At 42.9% G+C, this 20,068-nt stretch overlaps 2 protein-coding genes across 2 annotated transcripts; both read left to right on the top strand.

Moving 5' to 3' along the window:
- The first annotated feature begins 13,597 nt into the window (after nt 1-13,597).
- On the top strand, nt 13,598-16,673 carry LOC124677984. The gene is made up of 2 exons (XM_047213922.1): nt 13,598-13,881; nt 15,109-16,673. The coding sequence occupies exons 1-2, from the start codon at nt 13,598-13,600 to the stop codon at nt 16,436-16,438; spliced, it is 1,614 nt and encodes a 537-aa protein (XP_047069878.1). The 3' UTR covers nt 16,439-16,673.
- Nucleotides 16,674-18,552: 1,879 nt separating this feature from the next.
- On the top strand, nt 18,553-19,402 carry LOC124677976. The gene is made up of 2 exons (XM_047213911.1): nt 18,553-18,714; nt 19,276-19,402. Exons 1-2 carry the CDS (start codon nt 18,553-18,555, stop codon nt 19,339-19,341), a joined length of 228 nt encoding a protein of 75 aa, XP_047069867.1. The 3' UTR covers nt 19,342-19,402.
- The last annotated feature ends 666 nt before the right edge of the window (nt 19,403-20,068 follow it).

Here is a 20,068-nt window from a genome sequence, read left to right as displayed (position 1 = left end):
AACCATCTCGTAGAAATCAAACTAAGTACCTCCAAGTTTCCCGGATCCCTTAAGGAGATCAAATGGTTCCGCCAACTCATTCTCCAATTTTGGGTTTAGGACACTTGTCAATCATCCAGCGGCGCGACGCTTGCATTTCGACCATAGGATGCGGAGCACGAATCCCCTTCCCCCGCTATAAATATCACCGCCGCAGGGTTTAACCCTTTAATCCATTCATTTCTCCCCTCACGTCGCTCTCAGTCAAGCGCCGCCTGCGAGCTTTCATCGTCGCCGCGCCGGAACCTCACTGGAGTCTCTAGGCCGTGCCGTGTTCATCGACTGTTCTTAAGTCCGATGAGCCACCGCGCCGAAACCTCACCGCCGGCAATTCCAACCACCGTGTCTGCCATTGCCGGTAAGATTTCCGGCTCCAAGCTTTTGTCAATCGGAGCTCGTAGAGATGAGTGAATGAACCAAATGGTTTCCGGCTAGTTTTACTTATACTAGCTTTTTGTGTAGATGTCTTCTTCTCCTCTGCCTCAGTCGGAGCCTATCATGGCAACACCACTCGCCTCCGCCCCTCCCCCCTAATACCTGATATGTCCAAAATGTATCTACTTTCCCGAACATTTTTGCTGTTGTTTGCCCCCTATCTTGTGTGTTTTGAATACAACTAACACGAACTAACGTTGTTTTCAGCTGAATTGCTCTGGTGTAACGTTTTTGTGCAGAAATCCAACTTTCAGGAATTCCCGGAAAATATCGCAAAACTCATATTTCACCTGAAGACTCATCGAGCCAGAAGACGAGACGGAGGGGGGCCACGAGGGGCCCACACCTACCCTAGGCACGGGCGAGGCCTTGGCCGCGCCTAGGGGTGGTCTGGCCGCCTCGGCCAGCCCCTCGACCTCTCCTTCGCACTATAAGAAGCCCCCTAACGTAAAAACCAAGGGGGGTTCGACGTTTTTCTAGAAAGAGTTCCGCTGCTCCGCCACCACCAGAAACCCCAATCCGGGGACCAGAAACCCCGTTCTGGCGCCCTGCCAGGACGGGGATTTGGAGGGGATCAATGCCATCGCCATCACCGACGCCTCTCCATCAACCATCCATGATTCCCCCATCCATGTGTGAGTAATTCCCCGCTGTAGGCTGTAGGCCGAGGATGGTAGGGATTGTATGAGATTGATCATGTAATAGCTATAAGATTGTTATGTGCATAGTACGTGCCTAGTATTCGTTGTTAGTATTTTTGACATTGTTGCAACTTGCTATGCGTAATTCCCGTCACTTTGGGCCCGAGTGCCATGATCTCATATCTGAACATGTTATTGATTCATGATGATAATTATTGTTTTTGATCATATCTGCAAGTTGTATACACATATTGTTGTCCGGAACCCGAGGCCCCAAAGTGACATAAATTGGGATAACCGGAGAGGGTGGCTATGATGTGAGGATTACGTGTGTTCACGGAGTGTTAATGCTTTGCTCCGATACTCTATTAAAAGGAGTACCTTAATTACCAGTAGTTTCCCTAGAGGACCCGCTGCAACGGGCTGGTAGGACAAAAGATGTCGTGCAAATTTCACATTGTGAGCACGCACGACTAAATAGGAATACACCCCTATGGTTATATTATAATAGGATGCTTATATCATTATTACTTGCAATGCATAGGTCTTGCTATTACATGGACTCTCTCATTCATGCAGCATTCGTTCATCCATCCATGTGCCTACAGTATTTTAATCCTGATGTCTACTACAATCATCGCTACTGTTGTTTATATTACATTACTGCTGCTACTTCACTACTACCACTGCTATAAAACTGTTACTACTGATAACTGTTGCGAGCAAGTCTATTTCCAGGTGCAGGTGAATTGACAACTCATCTGTCAAAGCTTATAAATATTCTTTGTCTCCCCTTGTGTCGAATCAATAAATTTTGGTTTTACTTCTCTCGAAGACTGTTGCGATCCCCTATACTTGTGGGTCTTCAAGACTATTTTCTGGCGCCTTTGCCGGGGAGCATAGCTTTATTTACAAGCTCACTTGAAGGTGATATTGTTCGCTGCAATTTATTCATTATGGGGAAAGCTCATGAATCGAAGTTCCCTATATTGCCATCCACTACAAGAAGAGGTACAACTCTGAACACCTTTGTTGCTCTTGATTCGCCATCTGTAATGAGTAAGCTTCTTACTCCGCCATATGCTATTTGATAATGCTCTTGATGATTTTGATGATGCTTCGACTGTGCTTGATAAGAGTGGTTCGTTAGGTCCTTTCCTAGATACTACAATTGCTAGAGCTGAACAAACTGAAAATGATGAAAATGTTATTACACTTGTTAGTTCACCTCAAGCTAGGGGGAATCCTAGTGATAATCTTGATGAAACTTATATTGAACTTGATGATGACTTCATTGAAGAATGTCATGCTACTGGAGATGCAAGTGCTATTAAAAGTCTTCTTGCAAGACGAGCTGTTAGATATAATTTTTCTCTTGATGGTAAGTTTGCCACATCTCCCATAACATTAGAGATAAGATTATGATTTCTCTCTGGATTTATCTTACATATCTATTGTTGAGAAAGAACCTTTCTGTGGTACTAAAAATGAAAGTACTATGAAACATATGAATGAACTCTCTACTTTGAGCAATTTATTCTCCAATGATATTAAGATACACACTTACTACTTGATCAAAAAAAGGTACGCACTTACTTTGTCACTAACATTTTCCCTTTCTCTCTGAAAGGAGCAGCTAAAATTTGGTATGATAATTTATCTTCTAGATCTATTGATAGTCCTATTGGTTTTGTTAATGTTTTCTTTCAAAAATATTTCTCTGCTAGTGCCCAACATGCTGCTTTGCAAAAAATCTTTGACTTTGTACAGGTAGAAGGAGAGAAATTGTCTGAATCTTAGGAAAGATTTTGTTCTTTAATTAGAGCACAACCTAAAAATCCATTAGCTAAAAATGAACTCGTTGATATATTTTATAATGGACTAACTGTTGAATCTAGAACATATCTGGATAGTTATGCTGGTTGTGTTTTCACGAAAAGAACTCCTGCTGAAGCTGAGGAATTTCTTATGTCACAGTCACCTAAAAAAGTGGAACCAAAATAAGTGCTACTTGTTTCCGGTTGAAGTTTTCCGTTGCACTCAACGAGTGTACTTTATGTTTATGGTAACCCGCTAAATTGGAATATACACTATTGTTGTGTTATAGATGTCAAAGCAGCTGGAGATGGTTACCACTAAGTCACATAGCCCGTTATTTGAACTTTGATGTTGGCATAGGGAGGGTGTATCATACATGTAAAATGTATCCATGAAATTTGTGATTTTATATATGATGTTTGCATGATATGTGAGGTCCCTATATGTTTTACATTGATTTTTTGGGATTTGCAACAAAATGTCGTTTTGTTCGTTTTAATGTCGCAGAACAGACAACATGTGTTTTCATGTATTTTTGAGTTTCATGAACTTACAGATATCAAATGGAACCCATCATTTGCACGTCAATTTTTCGGGAATTACAAGGACATGGGAAAAGGAGATGAAGTTTGAGCCTCCATGTAGTGGAAGGCACAATATTGTTCTTAGCGGGTTCCTTATTCTTTCCCATAATGATAACAAGTGGTCTTACCAATAAAGCTAGGTTCCCCGGCAATGGTGACAGAAAATGTCTTGATGCCCACAAGTATAGGGGATCGTTGAAATCTTCGATGAAAGTATTACCCAAATTTATAGTTCGACTCAAGGGGAACACAAGAATATAAATAAGACTCTAGCAATTGAGACGTCACTCTCAGCCACACTTGTATATCAATAAGCTCACAAAGTAAGTGGTGATTTATAGCAGTTGATTCCAAGCAATAGAACAAACAGTAAATAATAGCAGCATATTTCCAGTTTTCACCATAAGTAGTGACGTGTAACTTTCAGTAACAAAAAGCGTAGGCATGAGGTGATAGAGGGTTGTTGCATGAATGATATTGATCATATAATGTAATCCTAGTAACATAGCATTCATCTCTAATTCAGTTGTGTGTAGGTGTGTAATTCAAATATAGCAATGCATACTAACAAAGAGGATTTGCATAACATCTTTTGTCCCGCCTACCCATTTTACTGGGGCCAACTTGGAAGTACAGGAAATTAAGCTCTATCCTTTCGAAAATCTTGGAACAAAGCATTAAACTTCATGAACACACAATACCCTCGAACTATCACATATTCCCCTTGTTTTCCCTAATTGTCACTTTAGGGATTTGTAGGTTCAACATAATAATAAGCAATACACCTTGCAGATAACTACCAATCTCATATGTATGATAGAGCGATATAGATTCAGTATTGAAACCATGTCAATCATGCCCTAGTAACAAGCATTAAACATATCAAAGGTGTACCAACACTCATACATGAATATCCTTAAGACAAACACCTCAAATCTCGATACATATGGGTGATTACATGAGCAATCACATCCAAACCCCATCCACCTCTTATGCCTATAGAGAACTACTCAGTCATGATAATGGATAGTGAGCACATGGTTGTTGGTGATGACGTTGGTAGCGGTGATGGTGAAGAAGCCCTCGAAATCCCCCTCTCCGGAGTGGAGAGCAGGATCAATCTGACCCCCAAAACAAATATTGTGGATATGTCCGTCCTCCTAGCAGGGTAGGTTTTTAGGGAATATAAGGCGTCCCACGAAGGGGGAGGCGGGACGATGATCGAGGGTCAAACGAGCCCTAGTGGCGCGCCCTATGTTGGTGGGTGCGCCACTAGGCCTTGTTTCGGCCTCGTGGCTCCCTCATGTGATTCCAAGATTCAGGTCCCTTCTTTTGGTGAAAAACTTCAGTGATATTTCTCCTCTGATTTTATTTCCTGCGAAAATAGACAGAAAGAAGTCTTTTGCTAAAAACAACGTCAGATTCAACAATTTTATCCAAGTATGGTGAGATTTCGGAGAAAATTCTTGAGCAAGTGTTTGCAAAAGTAGATACATTTAAGATGTATCACTTACGCAGTTGCTTTCCGCCACATGATGAATGATACCTACATATAAGAGGCAAATTATCTCTTTTCTTACCACTTCTTTCCTTTGTGGTTTAAGTCTTCTTTGAAAGTATGCAATGATGTCTACGGGAGCTTCTATTCTTGTAGACAGTGTTGGGCCTCCAAGAGCAGAGGTTTGTAGAACAGCAGCAAGTTTCCCTTAAGTGGATTACCCAAGGTTTATCGATCTCGGGGAGGAAGAGGTCAAAGATATCCCTCTCATGCAACCACTGCAACCACAAAGCAAGAAGTCTCTTGTGTCCCCAACACACCTAATAGGTGCACTAGTTCGGCGAAGAGATAGTGAAATACAGGTGGTATAAATAAGTAGTAGCAATGGCACCGGAAAAGTGCTTTGCCCGGGACGATAAACAAGCGATAGTAACGCAGCGAGTAGTAACGCGATAGAAACGATAAACAAGCAGCGATAGCAGTATTTAGGAACAAGGCCTAGGGATTAGACTTTCACTAGTGGACACTCTAAACATTGATCACATAACAGAATAGATAAATGCATACTCTACACTCTTGTTGGATGATGAACACATTGCGTAGGATTACACGAACCCTCAATGCCGGAGTTAACAAGCTCCACAATTCAATGTTCATATTTAAATAACCTTAGAGTGCAAGAAAGATCAACACCACTAAACCAAGTACTAACATAGCATGCACACTGTCACCTTCACGCCACGTAGGAGGAATAGATCATATCAATACTATCATAGCAATAGTTAACTTCACAATCTACAAGAGATCATGATCATAGCATACGCCAAGTACTAACACGGATGCACACACTCGTCACCATTACACCGTGCGGGAGGAATAAAACTACTTTAATAACACATCACTAGAGTAGCACATAGATAAATTGTGATACAAAACATATTGCAATCATAAAGAGATATAAATAAGCACTTCACTACGCCATTCATAACGAGTGAGTAAGTATTCCGTGAAATATAGCCTAAGAGACCCACACGGTGCACACACTTGTCACCTTTACACACGTGGGACAAGGAGTCTCCGGAGATCACATAAGTAAAACTCACTTGACTAGCATAGTGACATCTAGATTACAAGCATCATCATATGAATCTCAATCATGTAAGGCAGCTCATGAGATTATTGTATTGAAGTACATAGGAGAGAGATGAACCACATAGCTACCGGTACAGCCCCGAGCCTCGATGGAGAACTACTCCCTCCTCATGGGAGCAGCGGCGGTGATGAAGATGGCGGTGGAGATGGCAGCGGTGTCGATGGAGAAGCCTTCGGGGGCACTTCCCCGCTCCGGCGAGGTGCCGGAACAGAGACTCCTGTCCCCAGATCTTGGCTTCGCGATGGCGGCGGCTCTGGAAGGTTTTCCGTATCGTGGTTCTTCGCATCAGGGTTTTCTCGACGGAGGCTTTAAATAGGCGGAAGGGCAGCGTCAGAGGGTCGAAGAGGCGGCGGCACCATAGGCTGGCGCGGCCGGGGCCCAGGCCGCGCCACCCTATCATCCGGGGCCCACGGGGCCCCCTGCGCGGCTCTCGGGTGTTCCGGATGCTTCGGTGAAAATAGGAACACGGGTCTTGATTTCGTCCGATTCGAGAATATTTCGTTACTAGGATTTCGAAACCAAAAACAGCGAGAAAACATCAAGCCGGCACTTCGAGCATCGTGTTAATAGGTTAGTTCCAGAAAATGCACGAATATGACATAGAGTGTGCATAAAACATGTAGGTATCATCAATAATATGGCATAGAACATAAGAAATTATCGATACGTCGGAGACGTATCAAGCATCCCCAAGCTTAGTTCTGCTCGTCCCGAGCAGGTAAAACGATAACAAAGATAATTTCTGAAGTGACATGCCATCATAACCTTGATCATACTATTTGTAAACATATGTAATGAATGCAGCGATCAAAACAATGGTGATGACATGAGTAAACAAGTGAATCATAAAGCAAAGACTTTTCATGAATAGTACTTCAAGACAAGCATCAATAAGTCTTGCATAAGAGTTAACTCATAAAGCAATAAATCAAAGTAAAGGTATTGAAGCAACACAAAGGAAGATTAAGTTTCAGCGGTTGCTTTCAACTTGTAACATGTATATCTCATGGATAATTGTCAACATAGAGTAATATAACAAATGCAATATGCAAGTATGTAGGAATCAATGCACAGTTCACACAAGTGTTTGCTTCTTGAGGTGGAGAGAGATAGGTGAGCTGACTCAACATAAAAGTAAAAAGAATGGTCCTTCAAAGAGGAAAGCATCGATTGCTATATTTGTGCTAGAGCTTTTATTTTGAAAACATGAAACAATTTTGTCAACGGTAGTAATAAAGCATATGAGTTATGTAAATTATATCTTACAAGTTGCAAGCCTCATGCATAGTATACTAATAGTGCCCGCACCTTGTCCTAATTAGCTTGGACTACCGGATCTTTGCAATGCACATGTTTTAACCAAGTGTCACAATGGGGTACCTCCATGCCGCTCGTACAAAGGTCTAAGGAGAAAGCTCGCATTTTGGATTTCTCGCTTTTGATTATTCTCAACTTAGACATCCATACCGGGACAACATGGACAACAGATAATGGACTCCTCTTTAATGCATAAGCATGTGGCAACAATTATTATTCTCATATGAGATTGAGGATATGTGTCCAAAGCTGAAACTTCCACCATGAATCATGGCTTAAGTTAGCGGCCCAATGTTCTTCTCTAACAATATGCATGCTCCAACCATTAAGGTGGTAGATCTCTCTTACTTCAGACAAGACGGACATGCATAGCAACTCACATGATATTCAACAAAGAATAGTTGATGGTGTCCCCAGAAACATGGTTATCGCACAACAAGCAACTTATAAGAAATAAAATGCATAAGTACATATTCAATACCACAATAGTTTTTAAGCTATTTGTCCCATGAGCTATATATTGCAAAGGTGAATGATGGAATTTTAAAGGTAGCACTCAAGCAATTTACTTTGGAATGGCGGATAAATACTATGTAGTAGGTAGGTATGGTGGACACAAATGGCATAGTGGTTGGCTCAAGGATTTTGGATGCATGAGAAGTATTCCCTCTCGATACAAGGTTTAGGCTAGCAAGGTTATTTGAAACAAACACAAGGATGAACGGTGCAGCAAAACTCACATAAAAGACATATTGTAAACATTATAAGACTCTACACCGTCTTCCTTGTTGTTCAAAACTCAATACTAGATGTTATCTAGACTCTAGAGAAACCAAATATGCAAACCAAATTAGCAAGCTCTAAGTGTTTCTTCATTAATGGGTGCAAAGTATATGATGCAAGAGCTTAAAAATGAGCACAACAATTGCCAAGTATCAACTTATCCAAGACATTTTAGAATTACTACATGTAGCATTTTCCAATTCCAACCATATAACAATTTAACGAAGAAGAAACTTCGCCATGAATACTATGAGTAGAGCCTAAGGACATACTTGTCCATATGCTACAACGGAGCGTGTCTCTCTCCCATAAAGTGAATGCTAGGATCCATTTTATTCAAACAAAACAAAAAACAAAAAACAAACCGACGCTCCAAGCAAAGTGCATAAGATGTGACGGAATAAAAATATAGTTTCGGGGGAGGAACCCGATAATGTTGTCGATGAAGAAGGGGATGCCTTGGGCATCCCCAAGCTTAGATGCTTGAGTCTTCTTGAAATATGCAGGGATGAACCACCGGGGCATCCCCAAGCTTAGACTCTTCACTCTTCTTGATCATAGTATATCATCCTCCTCTCTTGACCCTTGAAAACTTCCTCCACACCAAACTCGAAACAACTCATTAGAGGGTTAGTGCACAATAAAAATTAACATGTTCAGAGGTGACACAATCATTCTTAACACTTCCGGACATTGCATAAAGCTACTGGACATTAATGGATCAAAGAAATTCATCCAACATAGCAAAAGAGGCAATGCGAAATAAAAGGTAGAATCTGTCAAAAACGAACGGTCCGTAAAGATGGATTTTATTGAGGCACCGGACTTGCTCAAATGAAAATGCCCAAATTGAATGAAAGTTGCGTACATATCTGAGGATCACTCACGTAAATTGGCATAATTTTCTGAGTTACCTACGGAGAATTAGGCCCGGATTCGTGACGACAAAGAAAACTGTTTCTGCGCAGTAATCCAAATCTAGTATTCACTTTACTATCAAAGACTTTACTTGGCACAAGAAAACATAAAACTAAGATAAGGAGAGGTTGCTACAGTAGTAAACAACTTCCAAGACACAAATATAAAACAAAGTACTGTAGCAAAATAACACATGGGTTATCTCCCAAGAAGTTCTTTCTTTATAGCCATTAAGATGGGCTCAGCAGTTTTAATGATGCACTCGCAAGAAATAGTATTTGAAGTAAAAGATAGCATCTAGAGGCAAATTCAAAAAAAAAATTAAGTCTAACATGCTTCCTATGCATAGGAATCTTGTAAATAAACAAGTTCATGAAGAGCAAAGTAACAAGCATAGGAAGATAAAACAAGTGTAGCTTCAAAAATTTCAGCACATAGAGAGGCATTTTAGTAACATGAAAATTTCTACAACCATATTTTCCTCTCTCATAATAACTTCCAGTAGCATCATGAGCAAACTCAACAATATAACTATCACATAAAGCATTCTTATCATGAGTCTCATGCATAAAATTATTACTCTCCACATAGGCATAATCAATTTTATTAGTTGTAGTGGGAGCAAATTCGACAAAGTAGCTATCATTATTATTCTCATCAAGTGTAGGAGGCATAGTATCATCAAAGAAAATTTTCTCCTCGATGCTTGGGGGACTAAAAAGATCATGAAAACCAGCTTCCCCAAGCTTAGAACTTTCTACATTATTATCAACAATGGTGTTCAAAGCGTTCATACTAATATTACTACCGAGCATGCAAATAAGATTTCATAGGTTTTTTAATTTTCGCATCAAACAATCCATGTTTAAATCAGGAAATAGAATAAGAAGCTCATCTGTTGTCCATTATGCCAAACTAGTGTAAACAAGAAACAAAAAGATGCGAGTTGCGGGATCTAAAGGAAATAGCTTTGAGCACACACACGACGGCGCCGGAAAAATACTTTACACGGGACCGGAGTATGAGTGCCTTTTACCTTTCCTCCCCGGCAACGGCGCCGGAAAAGTGCTTGATGTCTACGGGAGCTTCTATTCTTGTAGACAGGTGTTGGGCCTCCAAGAGCGAGAGGTTTGTAGAACAGCGGCAAGTTTCCCTTAAGTGGATTACCCAAGGTTTATCGATCTCAGGGAGGAAGAGGTCAAAGATATCCCTCTCATGCAACCCTGCAACCACAAAGCAAGAAGTCTCTTGTGTCCCCAACACACCTAATAGGTGCACTAGTTCGGCGAAGAGATAGTGAAATACAAGTGGTATAAATAAGTAGTAGCAATGGCACCAGAAAAGTGCTTTGCCCAGGACGATAAACAAGCGAGTAGTAACGCAGCAGTAGTAACGCAGATAAAACGATAAACAAGCGGCGATAGCGATATTTAGGAACAAGGCCTAGGGATTAGACTTTCACTAGTGGACACTCTCAACATTGATCACATAACGGAATAGATAAATGCATACTCTACACTCTTGTTGGATGATGAACACATTGCGTAGGATTACACGAACCCTCAATGCCGGAGTTAACAAGCTCCACAATTCAATGTTCATATTTAAATAACCTTAGAGTGCAAGAAAGATCAACACGACTAAACCAAGTACTAACATAGCATGCACACTTGTCACCTTCACGCCACGTAGGAGGAATAGATCATATCAATACTATCATAGCAATAGTTAACTTCACAATCTACAAGAGATCATGATCATAGCATACGCCAAGTACTAACACGGATGCACACACCGTCACCATTACACGTGCGGGAGGAATAAAACTACTTTAATAACACATCACTAGAGTAGCACATAGATAAATTGTGATACAAAACATATTGCAATCATAAAGAGATATAAATAAGCACTTCACTACGCCATTCATAACGGTGAGTAAGTATTCTGTGAAATATAGCCTAAGAGACCCACACGGTGCACACACTTGTCACCTTTACACACGTGGGACAAGGAGTCTCCGGAGATCACATAAGTAAAACTCACTTGACTAGCATAGTGACATCTAGATTACAAGCATCATCATATGAATCTCAATCATGTAAGGCAGCTCATGAGATTATTGTATTGAAGTACATAGGAGAGAGATGAACCACATAGCTACTGAGGTACGACCCCGAGCCTCGATGGAGAACTACTCCCTCCTCATGGGAGCAGCAGCGGTGATGAAGATGGCGGTGGAGATGGCAGCGGTGTCGATGGAGAAGCCTTCGGGGGCACTTCCCCGCTCCGGCGGGGTGCCGGAACGAGACTCCTGTCCCCCGGATCTTGTCTTCGCGATGGCGGCGGCTGCGGAAGGTTTTCGGTATCGTGGTTCTTCGCATCGGGGTTTTCTCGACGGAGGCTTTAAATAGGCGGAAGGGCAGCGTCGAGAGGGTCGAAGAGGCGGCGGCACCATAAGGCCGGCGCGGCCGGGGCCTGAGCCGCGCCACCCTATCATCCGGGGCCCACGGGGCCCCCTCCAGCGACTCTCGGGTGTTACGGATGCTTCCGGTGAAAATAGGAACACGGGTCTTGATTTCGTCCGATTCCGAGAATATTTCGTTACTAGGATTTCGAAACCAAAAACGATGAGAAAACGACGAAGCGGCACTTCGGCATCTTGTTAATAGGTTAGTTCCAGAAAATGCACGAATATGACATAGAGTGTGCATAAAACATGTAGGTATCATCAATAATATGGCATAGAACATAAGAAATTATCGATACGTCGGAGACGTATCATGCAACCAGTTGAGGGCCTTCTTCCACAAATATTCGATGGGTGGCCATCAAGGAACTAATCCCCTTCAAGTTATCCATAGAATACCCAAAAGCTTTACGGTGCATGTTTAGTATAATCATCAAGCTTTATTCTTCCTTTTTTGGTAAGATCAACACTTACAATAACATGGTATTTGTTAGTATCATCTAAAAACATGTACTTTAATTCTTTAGGAAGAAGTTTGAGTTGAGGGGGTGGAAGTTCCTCATCTCTCTTTCTTTCTAGAAGTTCCTCATCTCTCTTTCTTTCTAGAACTTCATAAACTTCATTCATCAAAGATTATAGGAGAGGAGTCAACATACTAATCAATCTCCATCTTACCAATGTCTTCGGGTTCGGGGATATTATTATTTTCAGTCAAGCTTCTCTCTAGATCATCATCAGGTATTTCATAAAATAGAGCGGCAAGACTAGTGATAGTGTTTCATTCTTCTTCTTCAAACTCTTCATAAGTGGGCTTGCGTTGAAATTTTGAGAAATGGAGTTGGATTTCATCTTCCCCCAAGTTGAGAGAAAATGTCTCCTTCTTGCAATCAATACTTGCCCCTGCGGTATTCAAGAAAGTTCTTCCAAGAATAATCAGGCAATACGAGTTAGCGGGCATATCAACTACTACAAAGTCAATGCGATATGTATATGGACCAACGGTTGAAAAATCTTTAATAACTCCCATCAAGAGTGTTTTATCAACAAATATAATTGTCACGACAGTATTTAGGAATTCAGTTGGTTCTAGTTCATCTTGGATGTCTAGATAAATCGTGCAGGAGGCATCAGTTGGTTCTATTCTAACGATCAGGTTGCGTATCCTCTAACTCTAAGGTGTGGGAGGAACTCACCATCATGCCTCCCACCGCTACCGCCTAGTGCACCTCGTCACGGTGCACTCTCCGTTTCCACCGACTGTTGCTGCCTCGCCATGTCCAATCTTGGTGACGTGGAACACAGATGAGAACAATCACCCCCTCGATAGCTTAGGTGAGCTACAGTCTAGAGCCCTAGACTTTGAGAAATATGAGGGGAGGAGGCCCGGTAAAAGCCAAGCCAAAGTAGGAGGCATGTGAACACGGGGTAACCTCGCTTGCAGGGTAGATGGGAGTAGTGTGTTTGGTTTCGACTAGTGGCACATTATGCACATGAACAACACAAGTATTGGAAGGGAAACCACTAATTTCCAATGAAAAAAGCAAATTTTGTCGTATGATACAATCTACCCATATTCCTTCCAACTTCATTTGCGTCAAAAACGGAAAATACAGCCTCATGTGGGCAAAACACAATAAATAAATCCAAAAGTACTCATGGGCCGCCCCACCTTGGATAACTTGATGATTCATGGGGACTTTGGAATCGAGCGGGGATATCGCAGAATTTTGCGATAATGCAAAGGCCCCATTACCGTTTAGGTATCCCAGGAAGGAACACGACTACACTGTGTCACGTTCTGTACTACTACTCCTCCCCTTCCTCTCAGCACGATAGGAGCCAGCCAGCCAGCCACCGGTGGCTCGAGGTCGAGGCCAGCGCCGCCCGCCGTGCGCCGGTAGCCGCTGTCGGAGGAGGGAGCGAGAGCGGCTGCGGCGTCGGATGGGCGTCCTGGGCGACGGCTCGGGGTGGTGCTTCTGCTCCGGCGGCGGGGCCAAGCTGGAGCGGATCAAGTCCACGCTGCTCGCCGCCAAGGGCCCCGCCGTCGCGGCCGTGTCCTTCCCCCGCAGCGGAGAAGGAGCAGGAGGGAAACGCGGGGACGGGATCCTCATCCACCGCAGCCTCCTGCTCACCACGCACGGCACCGTCCCATCGGCCGCCGCCGCGGGCGCCGCCGAGGTCCGGCTCAGCCAGGGCCGCCTCCTGGCCCGCCTCGTGCCTCAGAGGTAACAAAACCCCCGGAACAGTTCCTGGATTTCTCTGCTTGCGGTTGATTTTGGCTGTGCAATGCGGTTGCATTTTCGTGGTGAGTTGCCCACGAATCGATTGATTTTTGCGGCAGCGCTCAATGGAAACATTTAGTTGCGCAACACTTAGGCAATTTCTTGGCGCTGCTCTCGTGCTCGGATTGTTCCTGTGGTACCGTGGTGGAAGAAGATCTACTTCCCGTCTTTCAATTTGTGGGAACCTGTTAGGTTTCTGTAGCAATCCCCAGCAGCAATGCTGTTAGAAATGGCTCAAGCTTTTGGCAGATTTGTGGGTCAGTGCCATATTAGTTTCCCAGTTTCTGCATTTGAGTGAAAAAGCGAAAGATTAAGACTTTTGTGGGGTTGACTTCCGTATGGTCCAGGGAATCATTTGAGCTTCTGATCATGGACCTCGACAATCTTGATGTTATTAATGCATTCACTTATTGTGGCAGCCGTATGTGAAGCGGGGCATGATTTCTAGCTGTTGTTTATTGTGGATAAAATGCAACCAGGTGTAGAAGATTATACTATCCTATTAATATTACTTTGGTGAAAGTGAATATCTAACAACTTATATACCAAATAAGAATGTTCACCTGATGTAGTAGTGGCTTCTTGCCATTTATTGAGGTATGCAAGATTAAAGTTTGTTATGTACTAGCTAGCAGAAAAGTTGGTGTAGCAGCATAGGATCACCTCACCTCTCTGTACAGGTATGCATAAATTCTAGTATTGAACTTTGGACGCTAGTCTACTACTAGATGAGAATCAATGTGAGGTAATATCTGCTGAAAGTGGTCCGTGGTTCCATTTATTCACTTGATTGATGGGCGTAGGACATGTTGTTTTTAATGTATTTTTCTCAAGATGGGCTCAATCTGGATCTTACAACAACAACATCAAAGCCTTTGTCCAGAGCAAGTTGGGTAGGCTAGATATGAAATTCAACCTGGATTTGATATAGAGAAAAATATTCACTAAGAGCCCAACAAAGTTGTAATTTAGCTGTATGAGAAGAAATGAAAGGTGATATTAATGAACTAGTTCTTGTGGAGAAAAATGTAGTGCGCTGTGCATACTCTTTTTGAAATTAGAGACGGAATAAGCTTTACTTTGGTGGCGTATTTACTCTAATGAGCCTTTATTTTACATGCCTTTGCTTATTGGCATTGCTACCAGTTTTACATTTTTTTTTCATTTCAGGTTCTTTATTACTAGTCCAATTCTGGATCTTACGATAGTCGGGCTTGATGTCGTGGATGATGGCTCAGATTCGCATGGGCAACAGCCTCATTTCCTGAAAACCTGCTTGAACCCCAGCTTGGACCTTGGCAGTACAGTTTTGCTCCTGGGCCACACAAACAGAACAGATTTGGCGGTGGGTGAGGGGAAGGTTGTTATAGCAACGGACAACCTTATAAAGTTCTCAACAGATGAAGTCTCATGGCGACCTGGATCTGCTGGTTTTGATATGCATGGGAATCTAGCTTTTATGGTCTGTGATCCGATGAAGCTTGCGCCTTCTACACCTACAGGGTACGCTTCTGCATCATCATCTGCACTCCTTGCATCAAAGAAGGACATGCCTATGCAGTTTGGGATCCCCATCCCTGCAGTATGTGAATGGTTAAAACAGCACTGGAGTGGTAGCTTGGAAGATGTCAGCAAGCCAATGATGCCTCCTGCACGATTAATATCTGCTGGACAACGAAGCGAACCTTCTTCTATGGGTCATCTTCGTTATACCAAGACCACTGAGCAAGAGGATGGTGTATTGTCATCATCGCAGATGCCATCAAGGCCAACACAGCTGCATGGATCATGCAGTTCAGCATCTGCCAAGATTTCATATGGTGAAAATGGCTCTTCACGCTCTTTTCAAGACCAACGAGATCCAACTTCGCAGATGTACAGACCTAAGAATGACCAACCAGGTTCACTTGTGGGTATCAGCTTTCCTCCAGGACATCCAAGATCTATTTGCTTACCACCTCCTCTAAAGCAAATGATGCCTGATGAGAGTAAGATGAAACCAAATGGCTCAGTTTCACATGAATCACGGCTAGCTAACGCGCGGGTCAACTGCGACGCCCAGCACAATGTTGCTTACCAGGAAAATTGCTGGAGTGAGGCGCAGTCAAGTTCCTCACCACCGGCGATATCAGAACAAGGAGATAGGAGGGATGGTTTTAGCAGTGGGGAAGAGACAATGTACTCCGCGGAAACTATGGAAAGCAGGAACATTCCAAGTCCAAAGGAAAAGAGGCCCCAGCCAGTTGGTAGATCACAGAGTTTTGCGAATCATAGCAAATGGGATTCACCTAAAAGTGTCGAATCTTCAAAAGGACCCCCCTCAAGGTCGCATACATTCATTCCTCTGAGAAAACCGCATTTGCAAGCAGCAGCAATTTCACAGAAAAGCCAAGTTTATTTCAGCCCTACTGTCTCCTCGAACATGAAAAAGAGGAACATGTCCCGTGTTCCGATGAAACCTAGGCAAAGTGCTCAGGTTACCTCCAAGTGGATAACCTGATACTATGATCCCCCCAAATCTCTCCAGACCATACAAAGATATCACATCTTTCGGTTTAGTCAGTTCCACTAAACATCTCCTTTTTGTTTGTAGTCGTATGGTGTAAATGTATACTAGCTTAAACTGCTCCGGTGATTCTATTCAATTTAACATTAGCTAGCATTATTCCTTTTTATGTTTACCCAGTTGGCATCAAACGAATTGCCATAAGAAAATATAGCTTTATTTCCAGTCAGGTGCGATGTTGAGGATGCTGTTGTGCATTGGCACAGACAACCGGAGCTGTATTATTTATGAAACTGTCCAGTAGTGACATTTTCCGAGCCGAATAGGGGAATGCTTCATGTTTTACCAGCTAGGGGTTTGAGCATCCTGTTATATTTGCAGAAGCGTGTTCAAGTCACACTGCAAATCATGAAGGATCGTCCTGGATGAATACGCTCACATCTCGCTTTGTTTACTCAAAGGTCGTAGATGTGGTCATTTGGCTCCTGCGTTTTTCAGAGACCGTAAGTTTTAAAAAATGAAAATTCTATTTGGAAGTTTCAGAAAAATCTGAAAAACAATCCCACCTAATTCCATTAATGACTAACTCTATCTGTCTAATACAAAAACTTTGTTTATTATAGATCCACAATTTTTTATGTGTAGTCCACAAATTAACTCATTTATTGGTGAAAATTACAGGTTTACTGTTTGGTTCTATATGTGCTTGTGAAAAAATCGTACTTTAACACAAAATATGCATTCCATCTTTTTTTTAATTGTAAATTGAGTTATGTTTGAGTTTTTTGAAGGCCACACTTGTGATTATACCAATGCCATCTTCGGTTCATTGGATCTGGCACAAATGATTCAGATGACATTGGCAAATGTCTTGAATCCTCGGTACAAACAATCACATTCTTCTACGGAGTATTTTGCATCATACTCCGGTAAATTAGCTTGAACCGTAAAACTTTTTACACGTGTGCCCTTTCGTCGCGAGACTCGCTAGCGTCCGGCCAAATTCTGACAATGGAGACGTCGTTCAACATTATTAACTCCACCAACCCCTCCTAGTGAGCTCCGCTCGCCATTTTTTCTTCTTCCCTGTCCTCTCCACGCACCATAGCCGTCATTGGGAAGTTCGTCCCGAGCGCATCCGCCATGGCCAAGCTCTGGTGAGGCAAGGCCACCACACACGGTCGGTGCGGCCACACATGGCTAGGCAGGGGCGGGCGGCCCGGCTATGCGTGGGCAATACACGCAGAAGGAGTGGCGGATGGCTAGCGGGCGGCCGACGGGCTAGGCAGAGAGCTTGGAAAAAAGATAGGAAAAGGGATAGAAGGAAAAAAATATGAAAAAATGCTAACAAATGGGCTTTTTTGTGGAATATTTCGTTTTACAGGTTTTTGTTTACGGGATCTGCTCAGCCAGAGCTCGTGTGAGCCTCTAAAACGGGTTTTCAGTGGCTTGCAAACCAGTTTTAAGGACCGTGTTTTTACAGGATCTGCTAGAGTTTCTTTAAGTCTTTAACTTTTGTTCTAGGTTAAAAACAATAATTTTGACAATATTTAAGAAAAGGGTATCAATATTCACAAAGTGTATTTGTTTGGTATTATGTATGTTGACATTTTTCTATCAGTTTTATCATACTTATAAATTTCCTGAATTATCTTACATTATATTTTTAGAGCGAGGGAGTACTAAACATCTCGCACCAAAAAAATATTTATTTTGAGAAGAAAAAAAATTGGAGCACCGTTTTGCACGACCTGACCTGTACTGGTGAGGAGCAAACGCATTCCCCGTCCTGCTTCTCAGCTACTCTCCGCCGTTGGATCCGAGATCGTGCGCACCACCACCGCTCGAGCCGGCAGCGTTAGCAGGGGCTGCGTGCGAACTGCGAAGACCCCGACACGCGAACCCACTCTCCGGCTCGTCCGACCGAACCAACCAGCAGCCGGCCGATCGTCTCCGCCGCCGCCGCCGCCCCGCCGGCGATCCGGTAGCTGCCCTCCCGTTATCCAGCTGTCTATCTGCTTGTGTCTCCCTTTGTTACGCTCAAGTTTAGGGTTCATAGCTTCAGGGAGGCAGTACGCTGTAGAGGGATCCGCGCGCGAGCGGGGGCGATGCGGCCGCAACGGGGCGTGGGCGGCGGCGGCGGCGGCCGGAGGGAGCCAGGGATGATGACGAGGGCCGTGGACAAGGTCTTCCGCTTCGTCCGCCTCGCCGAATTCGAGATCCTCTTCGTCCTCTTCTTCCTCATCGCCTTCATCCTCTTCAAGGATCTCGTAAGGCCCGCACCCCATCAGTCTTCTCTTCTCCCCCAGCTGAATATTTCGCATCTACGTAGTATCGGGTCAAAATTCTGGCGCCGCGCCTGCCAGTGAGAGATCCAGTAGGGTGGTTTTATGCCTTTATGCCCAATTGACATGGTTCTCTTGCGTTTGTGATGATTGAATGGTTCAGAGAAAGAATCAATTGAAACCGTAGGGGGACATGGTAGATAATCTAGTGCTAGCACTCTCCATGGCTTGGAATTTTGACATAACAAAGATAAAATGGTGACGTTGCGGTCGAAGGTTACTGCACGAACTATGCTTTTCAAAATCGAACCCACCAAGTCCGGATACACAAGTTCATGTAACTGTACTGTCAACCTGATGATATAACTTGGGAGGCAGAGCTGATGGCTACAGATAGCTAGGTAGCAAATCATGCCTGTAGCTGTATGCGGTTTGGTTACATTTGTGTCAGCAAGTGTAGTCTGGTTCACATAATCTGCTATATCTGGTATTCTGGATTTTGTTGTCTTCTTGCACCAATAACTGAATGAATGATTTGTGTTACAGATGTCACGGCCAGACTACAACCAGATCTTTGTCAAGAAGCCTGATCTAGATGACCGCTGGCCTTAGAGGGTAGGAATTATGAAATGTTCTTATTGTAATGTAGTCGTTTTTCCAATGTACTATTGCATTAAACCTCCTACTTATGACTACCTATTCAATACTTTGAAGAAGTTTGCTGACTTGTTGCCGCCTCCAGTTTTCCGAAAGATTCAGTCGCTCACCATTGCTTCTGTGGTTGTTTTGGTACGAGCCTTCGTTTTCCTGTTCTGTACAAGCAAGCTACGGCATTATGTTGAGTGAGCCTAGTGAAGTTACCAATATTTCTTGTCCAGGGCATGTTGTTTCTCTCCATTTATTATGCGTGACATCCCGATGATTTCTAAGCGAAGCTTGGTGTAATGGAATGCATTCGTCATTGATGTGTGCCAAACATTGACATTGAGGTTTGGACGATTGACTCATACGGTAATCTGGTTGATTACTCAAACCCAGCATTCATCTTAGTCATTCGAATCTTCAAAATCTAATAAGAATATATAAAAGATTTACACAAAAGTATATATACGTTTCCATGCCGATCTTATTTTGGTCATCATTTGATAATGTATCTCCGTTAATGGTTATGATCATAGGACAATTTCAGTCATTGATAGCTGTTGCTTGTAAAATTTTTGTGTGTGACTATAATCAGATAACTGAGTCTGGTGTGTGTCCGTCATAATATCCAACACAATATATAGATACATGGGATCATGATTATTAGATCCTGAAATCTTAATCGGGCTACTCTTCT

Source organism: Lolium rigidum, chromosome 1 (genome assembly GCF_022539505.1).
Source record: "Lolium rigidum isolate FL_2022 chromosome 1, APGP_CSIRO_Lrig_0.1, whole genome shotgun sequence".
Lineage (NCBI taxonomy): Eukaryota > Viridiplantae > Streptophyta > Magnoliopsida > Poales > Poaceae > Lolium > Lolium rigidum.
The sequence above is the reverse complement of the archived record's forward strand: the minus strand, read 5'-3'. Positions and strand labels throughout refer to the sequence as shown.

Excerpts from the sequence above, each read along its gene's own strand:
- LOC124677984 (XM_047213922.1), top strand. The coding sequence starts at position 13,598 with ATGGGCGTCCTGGGCGACGGCTCGGGGTGGTGCTTCTGCTCCGGCGGC. Across the intron at positions 13,882-15,108 it reads GCCCGCCTCGTGCCTCAGAG|GTTCTTTATTACTAGTCCAA; the intron begins GTAACAAAACCC and ends TTTTCATTTCAG.
- LOC124677976 (XM_047213911.1), top strand. The coding sequence starts at position 18,553 with ATGCGGCCGCAACGGGGCGTGGGCGGCGGCGGCGGCGGCCGGAGGGAG. Across the intron at positions 18,715-19,275 it reads TCATCCTCTTCAAGGATCTC|ATGTCACGGCCAGACTACAA; the intron begins GTAAGGCCCGCA and ends TTTGTGTTACAG.